The sequence below is a fragment of the Lichenostomus cassidix genome, chromosome 18, assembly GCF_008360975.1.
Source record: "Lichenostomus cassidix isolate B80296 chromosome 18, HeHo_3.0, whole genome shotgun sequence".
NCBI lineage: Eukaryota > Metazoa > Chordata > Aves > Passeriformes > Meliphagidae > Lichenostomus > Lichenostomus cassidix.
In genome coordinates, this window is record NC_139498.1 from 1598035 (window position 1) to 1614711 (window position 16677).

Consider the following 16677-nt stretch of genomic DNA (forward strand, 5'->3'; position numbering starts at 1 on the left):
TTCCAGACCTTATCCAAATCAATTTTGGTGCATCCTGAAATAACCTCAAGGGTCTCAGCCTTGGTTTCCCAGCAGGGTAACCCCAAACCCTGCACCCAAACCCTGTACCCAAACCCTGCACCCAGACCCTGCACTCACCATCTGTGGGTGGGCAGAGCCCGCAGAGGATGTTCATCAGCGTCGTCTTCCCGGTGCCACTGTGCCCCAGCAGGGCTGTGATTTGCCCCTCGTAGATGTCAAAGGACAGATCTGCTCCCCAGGCACAGGGAGAGGGCAGTTAGGGGTGATCCTGACCCCCTGAGCCACTCCTGCCCCAGGGGTCAAACACTCACACTGCACCCATCTCGAGAAAAACACCTTCAAACCACCCAGAAAGGTGAAAATATCAGGGAGGTGGGACAGGGAAATCCCATCCCATCCCATCCCATCCCATCCCATCCCATCCCCACAGGGGCAGAGGAGGGGTTGGGGTGCTGCCAGCAGGTTTTCCCTAGTGATGCAGGGCTGGTTTGGTGCTGTTTTAGTCCCCAGGATGGCACAGAGGACACACACACACACAACCATCCATGCTCCAAGGCCCCACCCCTCCCAAAGAAACCAAAACCAGCCTGAACTGAAACACAAAAGATCCCTCAGCAGCTCAGCTACTGCCCCTCTGCACCCAACAAGCAGCCAAAAAGCTGAAATGTTCTTACTCCTGAGAGCCTCCACAGTTTCCCCCTTTTTCCTGAATGTTTTCTGAACGCAGCTGATTCTGAAAGAAGACAAATCAGAGAATGAGCTATTTCAGGATCTTCACATGGCATTTTCAATGATCAACACTCAGCAACAACCACAACAAGACATCCAGCCTGAAGTGGCACCAGATGTGGTAAAAAACCCATCGAGGCAAGCCAAGAGACAGGACAGGTTTTCCCAAAATTTTGCTTATCTCCACTCTGCCACCACAAAGCTTTCCCTGGTCACCTTCTCAGCTATTTCCTGTGATGATAAACTGAGTTATTTCAAATCTGTGTCTCCAGAGCAATGCACTAGAGGCTTCCCAAGCCTGGGAAGGGAACAGGTATTCCACAACACAACAGCCACAGACACGGCATGGAGAAGAGGTGTGAGCAGAACAGACCCCAAAAATGTGATTCTAACATCAATATAACCTGATGGCTTCCTTGCCCTGGAATTCGGAGGGCACAGGCTCCACGATCTCACTGAAGCTCAGGCTGCCATTGATGCTGCTCTCGTACAGCTCCTTGTAGTTCTTGTGGTGCTTTGACCAAAATGAGGGTTTCATGAAGAAAAATGGTGTCCTGCGCAGGCCAAACTCCCCTGGGGGCAGAAAACAGGGGAATTGCTCAGCAGAAACCCAAATATTCCTCAGCTGGAAACCCAAATATTCCCCAGCAGAAACCCCAAATATTCCTCAGCAGAACCCCAACTATTCCTCAGCAGGAACCCCAACTATTCCTCAGCAGGGACCCCAACTATTCCTCAGCAGGGACCCCAACTATTCCTCAGCAGGGACCCCAACTATTCCTCAGCAGAAAACCCCAAATATTCCTCAGCAGAAAACCCCAAATATTCCTCAGCAGAAAACCCCAAATATTCCTCAGCAGAAAACCCCAAATATTCCTCAGCAGAAAACCCCAAATACTCCTCAGCAGAAAACCCCAAATACTCCTCAGCAGAAAACCCCAAATACTCCTCAGCAGAAAACCCCAAATACTCCTCAGCAGGAACCCCAAATATTCCTCAGCTTGGAGGGTTTGAGTTCCTCCTGGGGAACCACAACCTCTGCTCCTGAAGGATTTTATCAGCCAATTCCCAATGTTATCCCCACTGCTGGCAGACTGCACTTTCGCTAAATATATTTAAATATATGTGAAAATTTCCCTCTATTCAAGAGAAATCCCCTGTAGTGACTTAAACAGGAGAGGGAGAGAAGAGAGGGATTGGAGGTGAACAGAGCTGAGATTAAGCCTGAGATTAACAATTTTTATTCTGTGTTTGGTGTTCAGCTGCTCCTGTCACAGGGAAGGATCTGGAAGAGGCAGAGCAGCATTTGATTTTCAACCCTCTAAGAGGAAATTGTAAAGCCTGAGGTTTTAGTTAACTCAGGGAGAAAGTTTTTCCTCTAGAAAGAAGGAAAAATTAAACTTTCCAAGGCCAGCAATTCTCACCTCCTCACACCTCAGGGTTTTAACAGCATATAAATTATTTCAGCTGAAAACTGAAAGATTTCACACCAATCTGTGTGCAAACAGCATCACTTCCTTTCCCCCCAGCTGAGCTGGAATGAGTTACCCAGCCTGGGGGGCTCAGGGTTTTAGGAAGTACAGTTTTATTCAGGAACCCACCTGGGATCACCTGGTCCAGGTAGACAGCCACCAGCAGGTAGAAGATGCTGTCCAGCACCAGCAGGACCAGGGAGATGCTCAGGGGGTAAGGAGCAGCATTGATGTTGGCAAATGTTGCTCCATCCTCGTAATCCTCCAGGTGCATCACCTGCAGGGAGACAGGGAGGTGTGACACAGGGAAAGGCACCACAGCACAGGGAAAAAACTGCCCAAAAACCCTCAAAATAATGAGAAAATCACTGAGATCACAATGAGCATAAAGAAGAGCAGCTCCTTTACGGTGCTGGGTATTAAACTGCAGTGAAAAAAGGCATTTTCCCCACCACCACCAGCTCTCCAAAATAAAATATCTATTTAAAATCCCCATCAAGGTCTGCTTGCAAACAAACCATGGCAAAGGAGCTGGCAGAGGGGATTTACCTGAGCAACACCAATCAGGAAGCTGCACTGACACAGAGGGCTGAGGATCCACACGAAGGATTTGGGGAAATCCTCCAGCAGGACGATGTTAAGACCCACAAAGCCAAAAACCAGCGTGGCCAGGAACTCCACTATCCCCACGTGCTTTGACTTTTTAAACAGAGGAGTCAGCATGAGGGCAAAGAAAACCTGAGGGCAGAGACAAAAAGCAGATAGGGAGGCACTGAATTAAAAATAATATTAATAATGATAATACAGGTATAGAAAAACAAGGGGGAAATGCCACAGCTTCAGTTTGACCTCTGATAATAATTTCATTTTCCTGGTGCAGTCACTACAGCATTCACCCACAGAGAATTCACCCCACAGAATCATTTTCAGTTGGAAAAGACCTCCAAGATTGAGTCCAACTGTTCCTCTTACTAACTCAGACAAGCAATTGGGTTTATGAATATATTTATAATATATTCTTGTATCATTCTCTGACCTTCAGTAGGGTTGTAGCATTAAACTCTCTAGAAAGAGGAAATGTTTGGAAGAGGAGCTGGTTTTGGAGTGCAGAATGGGTTTGGAGCTCAAAACCTGATGATTATAAACTCAGATGTTTCAGGAAGGAAAATATTGTCACTTTTGGGTGACAATATAAGATCTGTATAATATCCTAAACAGGATATAATATCTCTATTTAATATCTCTATATATAATATCTCTATATATAATATCTCTATATATAATATCTCTATCTCTATATATAATATCCCTATATAATATCCCTATATAATATCTCTATATAATATCCTAAACAGGAGCAAACCCAAGGAATGGGATAACTCAGATTCCCAACACCTCAGTCCTACAGCAACAACATTTGCCCCAAATCCTCTGGCAGAGAGAACATCAGGTGGGAAAGGAACAAAACAACAAAACCCCCTGGGATGGGATGGGATGGCTGAGCTGAGGAATTAAAAGAAAAATTAAAAGAAGGCCAGGAATACTTACTGAGGAGACTCCATAGAGGAAGAAGAGGAGGAATATGACAAAGGCACTGCTCTGGGGGAAGAGGGACGAGGCTGTGGCGATGACTGCCATCAGGATGGACATGACAAAAATCAGGCTCATGTAGAGCAGCACCCAGGAGAGCCTAGGGAGGGAAAGGGGGGAAAAATCAGAACCCAGGGATGAATCCTCAGCCCCCCAAACAGCAAAACCCACCATTCTGGGATATTGCAGACAGCTGCACCAAAGGCCAGGAGTGCAATAAAACCAAAACCCCAAATGGAAGGTGCTGTGAGCATCCCTGGGGTGTTTTACACTCAGCAACACCCACAGCAGCTAAGGATGCACCACCAGCTGATTCACCATTGTTTGTTTGTTTTTTAAACCTTCCATAATTAACTCCCTGCTACAGGTGAACGAGGGTGACAGAGCAGGAGGTTTCAATAATTCAAGAAATGCTGTTTAAAACTTAATGCAGCTGTCATTCAGGGTGCTGGGCAAGGTAATAAAATCTGCTCTGTGGAAAAACAGAGCTGAGAGTCTGGGAGTTAACTCTGACCTCAGGAAGCAGGGGTGGGTTGGGCACAGGTAGCACAAAATGACACATTTCCTCTGAAACAACTGAAAAAAAAAATCATTCCAACCACCCCAGGTGGCTGTTTGGGTGCTGATGTGAAAACACTGCAGGAAAAGGACAAAGCAAAACCTGTTTTTATCACTTGAACTATCAATGGTTTCAAATTAACACATCATCAGGGAGAAAAATCAACTGTTCTATTGCCCAGGATAATTTTCATCAGGGTGAGGAAATAATTGAGAACCTGTTGCTGAGACTGCTCTGGCACGTTGAAATTACAGAGTTGGGTTCATTTAATGATGTGTCAGGCTGCACCTGTTGAGCCTCTAGGAAATGAGGTATTGAGCCAAAGATATTAAAAAAAGTATAAAAAACCTCCATAAAAATCTCACACATGATGAGGTTTAATCCCTCCAAGGCTGGCATCACTTTACATGAATAAATGCAGCAGGATGACACATTAAAATATTCATTATTATTTCCATGATATTCCAAGTGTCTGATTTTACAGAATATCTCAGTTTTTGGTCATCTTCAGTAAAAAACTAAGAACAATTTAAAAACTGTTTTTTTAAAAAATGGAGGGTGGAATTTTTTAAATTTAATTTAAAAAAATTTAAAAAATGGAGAGTGGAATTGAAGAGGTTTCCTAGAATGAATTTTTTAAAAAAATATTTATTTACATATACATATATATATATATTTTTGGTTTTTTCTTCTATAAAACAGAGGTTACACCAAACACTCACATACCAGAAGGCAGTGTCATGGAGTCCCAAAATTTTCAAGAACTCCTTCAGCTTCCTCTCCTTCTCTGCCACGATGTGAATTGCCAAATAATACCCGAAGGGGGAGAATGCAATCACCAGGTAAATTAAAATGATTGCACGAGGGAAATTATCGATTTCCACCACGGCAGCTTCTCCCATCACCATGGCTCTGGTCAGCTCCAGCTGCTCCCAGACTGACTGATTTGTCTTCAGCTGGGAAGGAGAGGAGGAAGAGTTATTTTGATATTTTTCCTGGTTTTTCGGCCCCATCCCAAACAATGACTCCATTCCTGCTGGCAGGGAGAGATCAGGAGACCCCAAATCCCCAAAACGTCCAAAAGCAGGGAAACTGGAAAATATCAGAATGCCTGGAGATAAAATTAGCAAATGCCTGGAGATAAAATGAGACAAAATTAGCAAAATTAAAAAGATAAAATTTGCTGCCATCAGTGATGAGGGAAGAAAAATTGGGAAAAATTGCTGAGCAATCCTTACACCAAAACAAAGCCTTTTTGAGACTGCATTTGGGGTGAGCACTGTGGGGCCTTTGTGCTCTGAGCAGTGCTGGCCTGGATGGTCAGCCTCATTGGGATGCAAGCAGAGACAAACATCCTCATGATCCAACCCCAATCCTGGGCAAAACACAGCCAAACCCACAGGGAAACATTCCCCCTTGCCATGGGATGCCAGCTGGGCTGGGACACAGCGTGTCCTGGGGTGAACAGGCAGGTTGGGATGGGATTTCTCCTGGGATGAAGAGAGAGATGGAGCAGGCAAGACCTGGATCTGCCCTTCCTGGGGTTGGGATGGGATTTTTCCTGGGATGAACAGGCAGATGGAGCAGGCAGAGCCCAGATCTGCCCTTCCTGGGGTCAGGATGGGATTTCCCAGCCTCACCTGGATGATGGCAGCGTCAATGCAGGCTTGGAGTGCTGCAAAGCCTGAGCTCCAGTAGGTCACAGACTCACAGCCTGTCCGCAGGCTGGAGCACGTGGCTGTAGGGAGAGGAGGAATGATCACCCTGAAACCCCTTCCAACACGAGCCAGTCCAGGATTCCATGTTAAAATCCCACTTCCAATCATGATTCCATGTTAAAATCCCACTTCCAATCAGGATTCCATGTTAAAATCCCACTTCCAACCCAAGCCATTCCATGATTCCATATTAAAATCCCACTGACAACCCAAGCTGTTCCAGGATTCCATGTTAAAATCCCACAGCCAATCAGGATTCCATGTTAAAATCCCACTGACAACCCAAGCAATTCCATGATTCCATATTAAAATCCCACTTTTAACCCAAGTCATTCTGTGATTCCATGTTAAAATCCTACTGACAACCCAAGCCATTTCAGAATTACACATTAAAATCCCACTTCCAACCCAAGCTATGCCAGGATTCCATGTTAAAATCCCACTTCCAATCAGGATTCCACGTTAAAATCCCACTTTCAACCCAAGCCATTCTGTGATTCCATGTTCAAATCCCACTTCTGACCCAAGCACTCCATGATTCCATGTTAAAATCCCACCTCCAATCAGGATTCCACATTAAAATCTCCTTGCCAACCCAAGCCATTCCACGTTAAAATCCCAAAAAACACAATTACAGCTGCACAGTCCCCAACCCATCCCCACAACAACCTCCACAAACCACCACGAACAACACCAAGCCAAAAAAAAAAAAAGACAACTACAGCATGATTTTCCAGCCAATTCCCTCTCAGAGCAGCAGGATTTACCTCTGGATTCCATATAGACAGAGGACATGGCGATGGAGTCGTGGAACCTCAGCTGGTAGGACATGGAGTCCTTGAACACAACCCCCACGAAGTTGGAGGGTTTCAGGGTGGTGGCTTCTTCCAGCTCCTCCTCGCTCAAATACTCCTCGGTGAGGAGGCCTGGCAGGTGGGAATGAACAAATGGTCCTGTTGGTTTGTTTTATACAGGGAATAAAAGTGTGCAACACGCGGAAAGAGGTGTTGGTGATGACTTATTGGGGTTTGGAGTCCCTTCTGACCCAAACCATCCCATGATTCTTTGATATCTGTAATTATTTTTGTCACAGGGAGAGAAGTATTCTCGTGAGCAGACACTGATGGAGTTCAGCTCAGCAGCAGGATGACTAATCCAAAATCCAAGTTTACCCCAGAATTTTTTCCTTTTCCCCCCATTTTTTGCCTTTTTTTTCCCTGCAGCCACCCCACACTTGAGGCTGCACCACGACAATGGGAATCACCTTGAGATGGCAGAACCAGAATAGCTTTTAACCCCAAAAATGCAGCTTTTTCATCAAAAAAACCCCAAAACCAGCAAAAAAAAACCCCTGGAAAATAACCAGATTTTTCCACTTGGCAACACCACTGAGCTCCCTCTTCAAACACAACCCACAGCACGAGATACAAGGGGGAAAAACCACAACAAGCAGGGTCTGAATACCATCCTCAAAGTTATCAGAAGCCACTTTCTTCATGATTTCCCGAGCCATCCTGCTGGGAGGAGTGTAGCCAATGATAAAATTCACCAACACCGAGGTGTCCAGGGGGCCCAGCATGGTGTTGGTCACCTCGTCATACTTCCTGTGAGGATGCATCATGCTCATCAGGATCAGCCAGAACAGGAAAAACAGCGGGAAAAGCACCTCCTGCACCCAAAAAAAATGGAATATTTCAAAGTACATCCATGGAAATCAAAGCTCCCCGAAGTTTCTCCTGCAGGCAGCTCCAAGCAGGGGCTGAGTGCAGCTTCTTGATGTGAAATTCCCCGAATGTTTGCGACGCTGCAGCGGTTTTAGCGCCAAATCCTCGCCTGGCGCTGCTGCAGGGTTTTAATCGCAGGCATTAGTAACTTAAGAAGCCATTTTAAAGCCCAAAGGGATCGTTCGACAAGCTTGGAACATCTGCAAATCGCTGCTCTTTGGGAAGGAGCAGAACAAAAGCTGTGAGCCAGGGGAGGAGCCCAGCCAAGCACTGCAAGGGCTCTTCTTGCCCTGAAAATTCATCCTGGAGTGGCATCAAATCATTTATACGCAGGGCTGAGCTGGTGGGGAAGATAAAAAGATCTTTTGGGGAGGTCTGACCTCAACAGTCTGTGTGGTTACAGCTGGGAAAGGTTTTAAGGTGCACTGAGCGGGCAATATTAAAGAATATTTTAATTAATATATTATTATTATTTATATTGTAGGGTGTCATATTATATTGCATTGTATTTTATTGTATTCAATATTCGATATTATTGTATTATTGCATTGTATTATACGTATTATATATTGTATACATTATATTATATTATATTACATTATATTATATTATGTTATATTACATTATTATATCATATTATATCATATTATATCATACCATATATATGCCTAACATATACTCCAGTGTATATATAATATTAATGAACATACTAACATAATTTACTACTATATTAATTTATATGCTATTCAAAAATGTATTATTCTCTGTATACACAATTTAATACTCAGGGCTATGTTCTGGATAAAGCCTTACACAAGATGCTATTTTTTTCAGCCAAAGGACCACAAAACACCTGCTGAAAAATCCTATTTCACCCCAAAATTCAGAGCAGACCATGAAGCTTCATAACCATCATAATAAATCTGAGTTTTGCCTCTGCTTTGGGAATGATTTAAACCCTTAGCTGTGATGGCAGCAAACCTCAAGGAGTCCTCCTTACCTGGACACTGCTTTTCTTAGTCCTGCATTTAATGAGGCAATTCTTGAACAGGAGAGCTCGGGTTTGCCTCCACACTCCTGCTTCCCTTGGAGCAGCTGGGGCCATTTTAGCTGCAGAAAAAAATACAGATTTTTATTAAATGACAAAAGAATTCCCAGAGAAAGCCAGGCACTTGCAGCATTCAGCACCTCCTGGTTTTGTATTTTCACAGGAAGTTTTCATTTTTGGATTTTCATATTTTCATGACCCACGTGCCTAGTGCCTGTCACATGGAGGAACTGGCAGTGCCCATTGGAATGAGAGAAATTGGGAATCCAGCTGGGAATTCGGGCAGAAGACACCTCAGGACACCACTGAGCCACTGTCACCCCTCCAGCCAGGGACAACCAGCTCCAGCCCAACTCACTAGACCTGACTTAAACCAGGTTTATTTTCACTTTTCCCCAAGTGAATCCCAATCCCAATTGTTTCCAGGGAGGACAACTCTAAATCCCAATCATTTTCAGGGAGGACAACTGTAAATCTCAATAATTTCCAGGGAGCACAATTGTAAATCCCAATCCCAGTCATTTCCAGAATGCAGAATTGTAAATCCCAATCATTTCTAGGGAGCACAATTATAAATCCCAATCCCAATCATTTCCAGGAGCACAACTGTAAATCCCAATTCCATCATTTCCAGAATGCAGAATTGTAAATCCCAATCCCAGTCATTTCCAGGAGCACAACTGTAAACCCCAATCCCCATCATTTCCTGGGAACACAATTATAAATCCCAATCCCAGTCATTTCCAGGAGCACAACTGTAAACCCCAATCCCAATCATTTCCAGGGAACACAATTATAAATCCCAATCCCAGTCATTCCCAGGGGGCACAACTGTAAACGCCAATCCCATTTCCAGAGAGCACAAGTGCAGCATGCCCAGCAGGAGCAGAGGGCAGGCAGCCAGAGCAGGGCAGTGCCAGCTGCTCCCCCCGGGCGAGCTGGGTGTGCAATTGAGTGTGAATAACCCCTTTCCCTGCTGGAGCTCAGCCAGCACCGCTGATTTCCCTCCTCACTCCATGCTAACCTTTCCAGCATCCCCTGCAGGGCTGCAGATGACCTTTTGCAGAGGGAAAAATGGATTCAACCGGATGGGAAATGTTTTTTCCAGGAGGTGCCACCCTGCACGTACCTGGGGAGGGCTGGGCAGCTGGCAAGGCTCTCTCCTCGGTTTTTCCAACCCTTCTGCCGCCTGAGGTTGGGAATTTCAGGTCAATCTACATCTCCTTCTGCCTCCTCAGCTGGGAATGTTGGGACATTTCAGCTGTGAAGGTGAAGCAGAGCCATGAGGTGGGAAGCAGAGCATCGGGAAAGGTAGCATTAAAAAAAACCCTGGGTGATTTCCCAACCCTTCAGCCAAAACACAGATTCTAGGAATTTATCCATACTTCAGGCTTTACAGCTCCCAGCACTCATTCCAGAGGCAGGCTGGTGTTTCTCTGCCATCTGCAGGGCTCAACCTTCCTTCCCTGGATGTATTCTAATGGGGAAATCTTTTTTTTTGGAGCACAGAATTAATGGGACACAGGAGGTTCCTCAGATATCAGCACCACTATGAACTTAAATACCCAAATTCTTTATCCATCGAGCCTGTCTGAGCTTGGCAGGGATGAGAGGAGGGAAAAGGGCATGAGAGGAGGGAAAAGGGGATGAAAGGAACCAAATCCCTGCTCCCAGGCTGGTTTTGGGATCCTCCATGGAGCAGTGACCCCTGACAGCATGAGAGGTGTGGAATATAACTGCTCATCACTGGGACAGAAGCTTTGGGAAGGGATTCCACCTCCAGCCTGCAGTGCTGCCCTCACACTGAGGCTACTCCAAAAATGAATAACATTAAAAAAAAAAAATTTGCATTTAAAAAAAATAAAAATCTAACCACCAAATGCTTCAACACCAAGCTATGACAGTAACCAAGCCCTGCAGGAAAAATGAGCACAACTCCATCTGGATGTTTTCAGGCAAGAAATGGTTCACAGCGACAGCAGAGTGTTTGAAAAATAATCAAAAGCAGCAGTTCTTGCTTACAGGTCATGACAATCCCTGTGCTTCTCCCCTCTGCTCACAAGCCCTGGCAGTGCCTGACCTGCCACTGTTGGCTCCCAGAGCACACTGCAGGAGCACTGTGAGGAACAGAAACTCCACCAGGGTCTAACACACAAACACCTCTCCTCTGCCTCAATATTTTAATTAAATCCCCAAAACTGCCAAAGATGATTTCATGGGATTCAATCGCCAGCGCCAGTCACTGTTTCTCTAATTATTTTCCAGCCACTTATGAAACCCAAAATACTCCCACATCTTCCCTGGAACTCTGCCATGCTTTCATTTACATCACCCAGGTTGGAGGAAGGGTCATTTGAGGAATGTTAATTAATTTTTCATATCACATCTGCCACCTCCATCCACATAAGCCACAGAACGATGAAGGACACTGAGGAAGCATCACCTGAATGGTGAAAAATTGTATTTGGGGGAGAAAAAAAAACCACAACCCAAATCCTCCTTGAGACTCCAGATGAAGAACATGAACACAACAGGCTGAGCAGAAAAAGCTGCCAAGGCGTTCAATTGAGTAATAGCAGGCAGAATGAAGATGCTCCCAACGTGTGACAACCCTCCCCAACCCAGGCACTGTCTCATGATCTGTGCTGCCAGGGGAGGTGGGTGACACACCAGGGCTGGTGGGCATCTCAGCCAGAGCCACCCCGAGGGGACGGCTGGGTCTGGGCTTCAGTTCCACAGCAGAGCTGCCACAGCTTCTCCAGTCATACTGGGATGATACTCGAGAAGCCTCCCCTCCCTCCCTCCCTCCCTCCCTCCCTGCCTGCCCAGGCAGCAGCCCGGCACTGAGCTTTAAAGGTCAGATGGTGATTTAGTGCTGCACGGCACGTTTGCCTTGGCTTTTAAGGTAAAAAAACCCCAAAATCCCATCAAAACGCAAACGAGGGGTGTGAGCTGCAGCTGAACGAGCTGTGGCTCGAGGAAAACACAACTTCTCAGTGAGGAACCCCCGCAGGAGGGTAAGAAAATAAGATTATTGATCTTGCTGCTAGAAGACAACAGCCCAGATGATACTTAAGCAAAACTCTTTACTGTGTTTCAATTATTTGAACTGCGAGTATAACAACATAGAATAACAGAGCAAAATGCTTTATAAATGTATTTTTTTATTTTTAAGCGGGCTGGAATTTCTCCCTTATCAGCCCCAAGGGGAACCCCAGCCCTGCCCGGGGCTGCAAATCGCTCCTTTCCAACCTCATCCCTGCTTGCCTGCGGGGACAAGGAACGACACGGAACAGAGCCGGCTCGGGCTGTCCCCACACGGCTCCCGTGGCATCCTCAGCATCCTCCCGCATCCCTGAGCATCTCCTGAGCATCCTAAACATCCTCCTGCATCCCCGAACATCCTTCTGCATCTCTGAGCATCCTCAGCATCTTCCCGCATCCCTGAGCAGCCTCCTGCATCCCCAAGCATCCTCTGAGCATCCCAAACATCCCTGAACATCCTCCTGCATCTCTAAGCACCCCCGAGCATCCTCCCGCATCTCTGATCATCCTCAGCATCCTCCCGCATCCCCGAGCACCCCCTGAGCATCCCAAACATCCTCCCGCATCCCTGAGCATCCCCTGAGCATCCCTGAACATCCTCCCGCATCCCTGAGCATCCCCTGAGCATCCCAAACATCCTCCCGCATCCCTGAGCATCCCCTGAGCATCCCTGAACATCCTCCCGCATCCCTGAACATCCTCCCCCATCCCTGAACATCCTCCCGCATCCCTGAGCATCCCCTGAGCATCCCTGAACATCCTCTCGCATCCCTGAACATCCTCCCGCATCCCTGAGCATCCCCTGAGCATTCCCTGAGCATCCCCTGAGCATTCCCTGAGCATCCCCTGAGCATCCCCGCCGCGCCCAGCGCCGGGACCCCCGCGGCTCTCAGAGGGAGGACCCTCCCGCTCTGCACAGCTCCCTTTCCCCGGCAAACCCCCGGCAGTGATTTGCTCACCGCGCTGTCCGCAGCCCCGCCGGCCGGGCTCCCGCAGCCAGGCACTGGGCTAATGCCGGCGCTCAGGTGCAGCGCAACTCCTCCTCTTCCTCTCCGCTCCTTCCCCTTCCCCTTCCCGTCCGAGCAGCCCGGGAGGGGCCTGCCTGTGCCACCGCCCCCCGTTCGGGACCGCCCCTGGGCCAGCGGAGCGGGGTGGGAGGGTTCTGGTACCCCTCGGTGTTCCCTGTGTCCCCCCGGTGTCCCTCGGTGTTCCCTGTGTCCCCCCGGTGTCCCTCGGTGTCCCTCGGTGTTCCCTGTGTCCCCCGGAGTCCCGGCCGTGCCGCCCCGCAGTGCCGACACGTCCCTCCCGGTGCCCTTGCTGCCCTCCGGGGACAGCCTGGCTCCGGGGGTCACTGTCCTTCCCGGGGATCCTTCCCGAGCGCTCCAGCCTCCAGCGAGCCCCCTTTGCCAGGGACCCCATTGTCCGTAAGAGCCCTTTGGGTGAGGAGCACCTCCTTCTCCCGGGGACACCGTACTGCAGTGACCCCATTCCTCCTCAGAACCCCTTTTCCAAAAACCCCATCCTGCAGTGAACCCCATTCCCCCTCAGGACCCCTTTTCCAAAAACCCCATCCTGCAGTGACCCCATCCCTCCTCAGGACCCTTTTCCAGGGATCCCATCCTGCAGTGAGCCCCCTTTCCAAGCACTCCAATCTCTGGGTCACCCTCCCCTCCCAGGCACCTCCATCCTCTGGGTGACCCCCCTACAAGGGACCCCCCATTCCAAGGATTCCCTCCATTCTGACTCCTTATCAGCCCTAAAATCAGAAGCCAAATGAGATTAAAATGAAGGAAAAAGCAGTTACCGTTTATTGAAGGTGCTCCAGGCACACTTAGGGCAGAATGGACATGTGGTTCAGGGCTTTGACATTTTTATAAGTTTAGCAAATTAGCATAATTGACAAGAACCCCCAGTTAGGAATACAGTTAATGAAGTAATTCCCCTCTTGGTTCAGCTCCCTGCTGAAGCCTCCCCCTTGCTTCCAGCCCCACACTTGATGTTTATTTCTGAATGTTGATGTTTATGTCTGAATATTTGGGAAAGGGACACGGCCTTGGTTCAGTGAAGCAGCAAGATTAGAACAGGATTGCAGGAATGTGTTTGTCTCCCAGGGCACTGAAGTTAGCTAAGAAACCCTGTAACTGTACAAGAACAGCCTGCAGAGCCACGAATACACAAAAAATACTCAAAAAGCAAAATTCTTTGGGCATCAATCCCTGCTGAGGACCTCCCTGTCAGTGACCCCATCCGCCAGGTGACCCCCTCCTCCAAGGGACCTTCCCTTCCAGAGTTTCTGTCCTCCTGGAGACCCCAATCCCCGTATGATCACCTCTCCCAGGGACACCCCTCTTCTCTGGGGACCCCAGGGACACCCCTCTTCCCACCTGCCAGCACTGCCTTGGTGGGGAGCAGAGGAAAGGGGCTGGAAATATGTCCTTGGGGCTGGAGATGGAAGGTTGGCTGGGAGCTGCCTCGCTCTATCCGGTGCTCCTGCCTGCATCCAGAAGGTTGCCAGGATTTCATCGCATTACCCCAAATGTAATTTCAGCATTGCAAACGCTGCCCTGAATGCCAACACTGAATTCCTGCCGTTTACAGGTGGCTCCTGCTTTCCTGATGCTTCCCACCGAGTTGTTCCCCTCTGGCAGGTGTCCCTGTCACCCTCTGGGTGGGGCTGAGTCCCCGAGCAGCACTGAGATGTTCGTTAATCACCCCGTTAATCACCCCGTTCCCATCACTGCCAGCACAGCCCCAGCACAGCCCCAGCACAGCCCGACGTGCTCCGGTTTCCTGAGTGCTGCTGGGAGAGGCTGAGCTGAGCAGGAATCCTGCATGCTGCCGCAGGGCTGCTGCATTGGTGCTCAGGAGAACAGCCTGCAGCTCCTGCTCCAGAGCAGATTCCCTGCTCAGATCCCCGCAGGGAGTTGGGAATTCCCTGTCTGGAACTGTGCACGAGCATCATAGCACAGCTCTGTGACCACAGCAGGGACTCCACCTTTTTCCTTGCAAAATGGAGAGCAAGACACTGTGTCCTCTTCTGGAAAGAAGCAAAGGATCTCAGAGCACAGCATGGAGTGGAAAGCCCTGTTTGCACAAGCAGGAGTCACAGGCAGGCAGAAGCCTTTGCATCACAGCTAAACCTGCAGCAATAACTGGGAATATCCAAGATTGCAGCCCCAGCCTGCTCCATGAGCTCCCACAGCAGCCTCGAGCAATAACTGGGAATATCCAGGATTACAGCCCCAGCCTGCTCCATGAGCTCCCACAGCAGCCTTGAACAGCATCATGTTTGTGGACACAGAGAGCCAAAGGTGATGGAGTTTGTTCCAGGCCAGAGGGAGTCTGTGCTGAGTGGAGGGGGGTGCTGTGTTTGCACCACAAAGCTGTCCAGGTTACACCTCCAAGCAAAAGGATTTAAAGGCAAAGAAGAAAATGTAATCTCTTGAAGCAGAGCAGGGATTTAAACAGCTCCACCAGGCAGTGGCAATGAAGGAGGGCAATTTCCAGTGGCTCCAGATGCAGCCAGGCTGAGGGAGTTGGAGCTGTTCCTGCTGCAGCAGAGGGGAATTTTCCCAGTGCTCATGGCTTTGGGCTGATGGACTCTGTGCATCACACCAGCAGCTCCAAAGCCACAGCAGCACATGTAAAACAGCACTTCCTCCCTGCCAGTCAGGCCATTCCTTCCCCTGTCTGTCTAAAGGCTCTCCTGCCAGGGTATTTCACTGAAACAGAAAGCTGTGCCCAGGTGCTGCTGTGGGGAGCTCAGAAAACAGGATGTTAGGGAAGCACAGCTCAGTGCTCTGCAGTGGGAATGCATTCATCCATCCATTCATCCAGAAAGGAAACCTGACTGACTGAATTCCCATCCTTTCCTTCTGTGACTCAGCCTTTTGAAAGTAAAGAAGGAAAAAAAGGCATTAAAATCACGAAGGGCCATTCCCAAATTCTTTGGATGGTGCAGGAGGAGGTGTCTCCAGCAGCCTCTGCTCCTTGCAGCTCAGTGAGGGAGGTTGTGCTGTGCAGAGCAAGTTCAGGATGGAGACAACAAATAAATGGGCAGAGATGGAGCATTGTCCTGGCATCCCAGCTGGTTGGATGTGGCTCTTCCATCCCCTCTGGCTCCTGAGCTGAGCTGGGAAAGCACTCTTCTGACTGCTCTGGAAGAGCAGTCTTCTGCAGAGCCCTGTCAGGGAGCACAGCAGTGCTGCCATGGTTCTGTGCAGTGGTGCAGAAGCTGCAGGTAAACAGTGGTTCTGTGCAGTGGTGCAGAAGCTGCAGGTAAACAGTGGTTCTGTGCAGTGGTGCAGAAGCTGCAGGTAAACAGCTGCTCTTGCACTGCTGCTTGCTTTATCCAAGCTTGAGCAGAGCCCTTCAGGAGCCAGAGGCCCATCCCAGAAATTGCTGGGATTTAAATGCAGATAAACCCAAATTATTTTACATTTTCCTTTGGACTTATTGACCAACCCAAGCCCTGCTCCTGCCTGTAAACCCAAATTATTTTACATTTTCCTTTGGACTTATTAACCAACTCAAGCCCTGCTCCTGCCTGCATCTTGTGACTGCTCAGATCTATTTTTTTTTGTGCCCACAGCTGGCTCAGGCACTGAGATATTCTCCACATTTACTGGAGATGAGGCTGAGCACAAGGATGATGCATTTGCATCCTCTCCAGCCCAGATTCCCTGCCAGGGAAGCCCTTCAGCAGGAATTCAGAGCACCTAATTTGGAGAGCTGCCTCTTCCTGGGAGCTGGAGAGAGGCTGAAATCGACT

The 16677-nt window shown here is 48.4% G+C and overlaps 1 protein-coding gene across 4 annotated transcripts in view; it reads right to left on the reverse strand.

Moving 5' to 3' along the window:
* Window positions 1–13729, reverse strand: part of ABCA5 (ATP binding cassette subfamily A member 5) — a 33977-nt gene extending 20248 nt beyond the window's left edge. Inside the window, exons 1-13 of one of the 4 annotated variants that reach the window (XM_085077373.1) lie at window positions 13711–13729; window positions 9991–10122; window positions 8814–8923; window positions 7554–7758; window positions 6857–7015; window positions 6012–6109; window positions 5098–5327; window positions 3771–3912; window positions 2772–2960; window positions 2352–2499; window positions 1155–1323; window positions 696–754; window positions 139–249 (exon numbers count right to left, since the gene is read on the reverse strand). In XM_085077373.1, coding sequence (XP_084933499.1) covers window positions 139–249; window positions 696–754; window positions 1155–1323; window positions 2352–2499; window positions 2772–2960; window positions 3771–3912; window positions 5098–5327; window positions 6012–6109; window positions 6857–7015; window positions 7554–7758; window positions 8814–8918 — 1615 coding nt within the window. In that variant the 5' untranslated portion in view covers window positions 8919–8923; window positions 9991–10122; window positions 13711–13729. Of the gene's footprint in view, window positions 1–138; window positions 250–695; window positions 755–1154; window positions 1324–2351; window positions 2500–2771; window positions 2961–3770; window positions 3913–5097; window positions 5328–6011; window positions 6110–6856; window positions 7016–7553; window positions 7759–8813; window positions 8924–9990; window positions 10123–12865; window positions 12991–13710 lie in introns of those variants that run through there. The other 3 variants (XM_085077372.1, XM_085077375.1, XM_085077374.1) reach the window with 3 other exon arrangements.
* Window positions 13730–16677: the final 2948 nt, after the last annotated feature.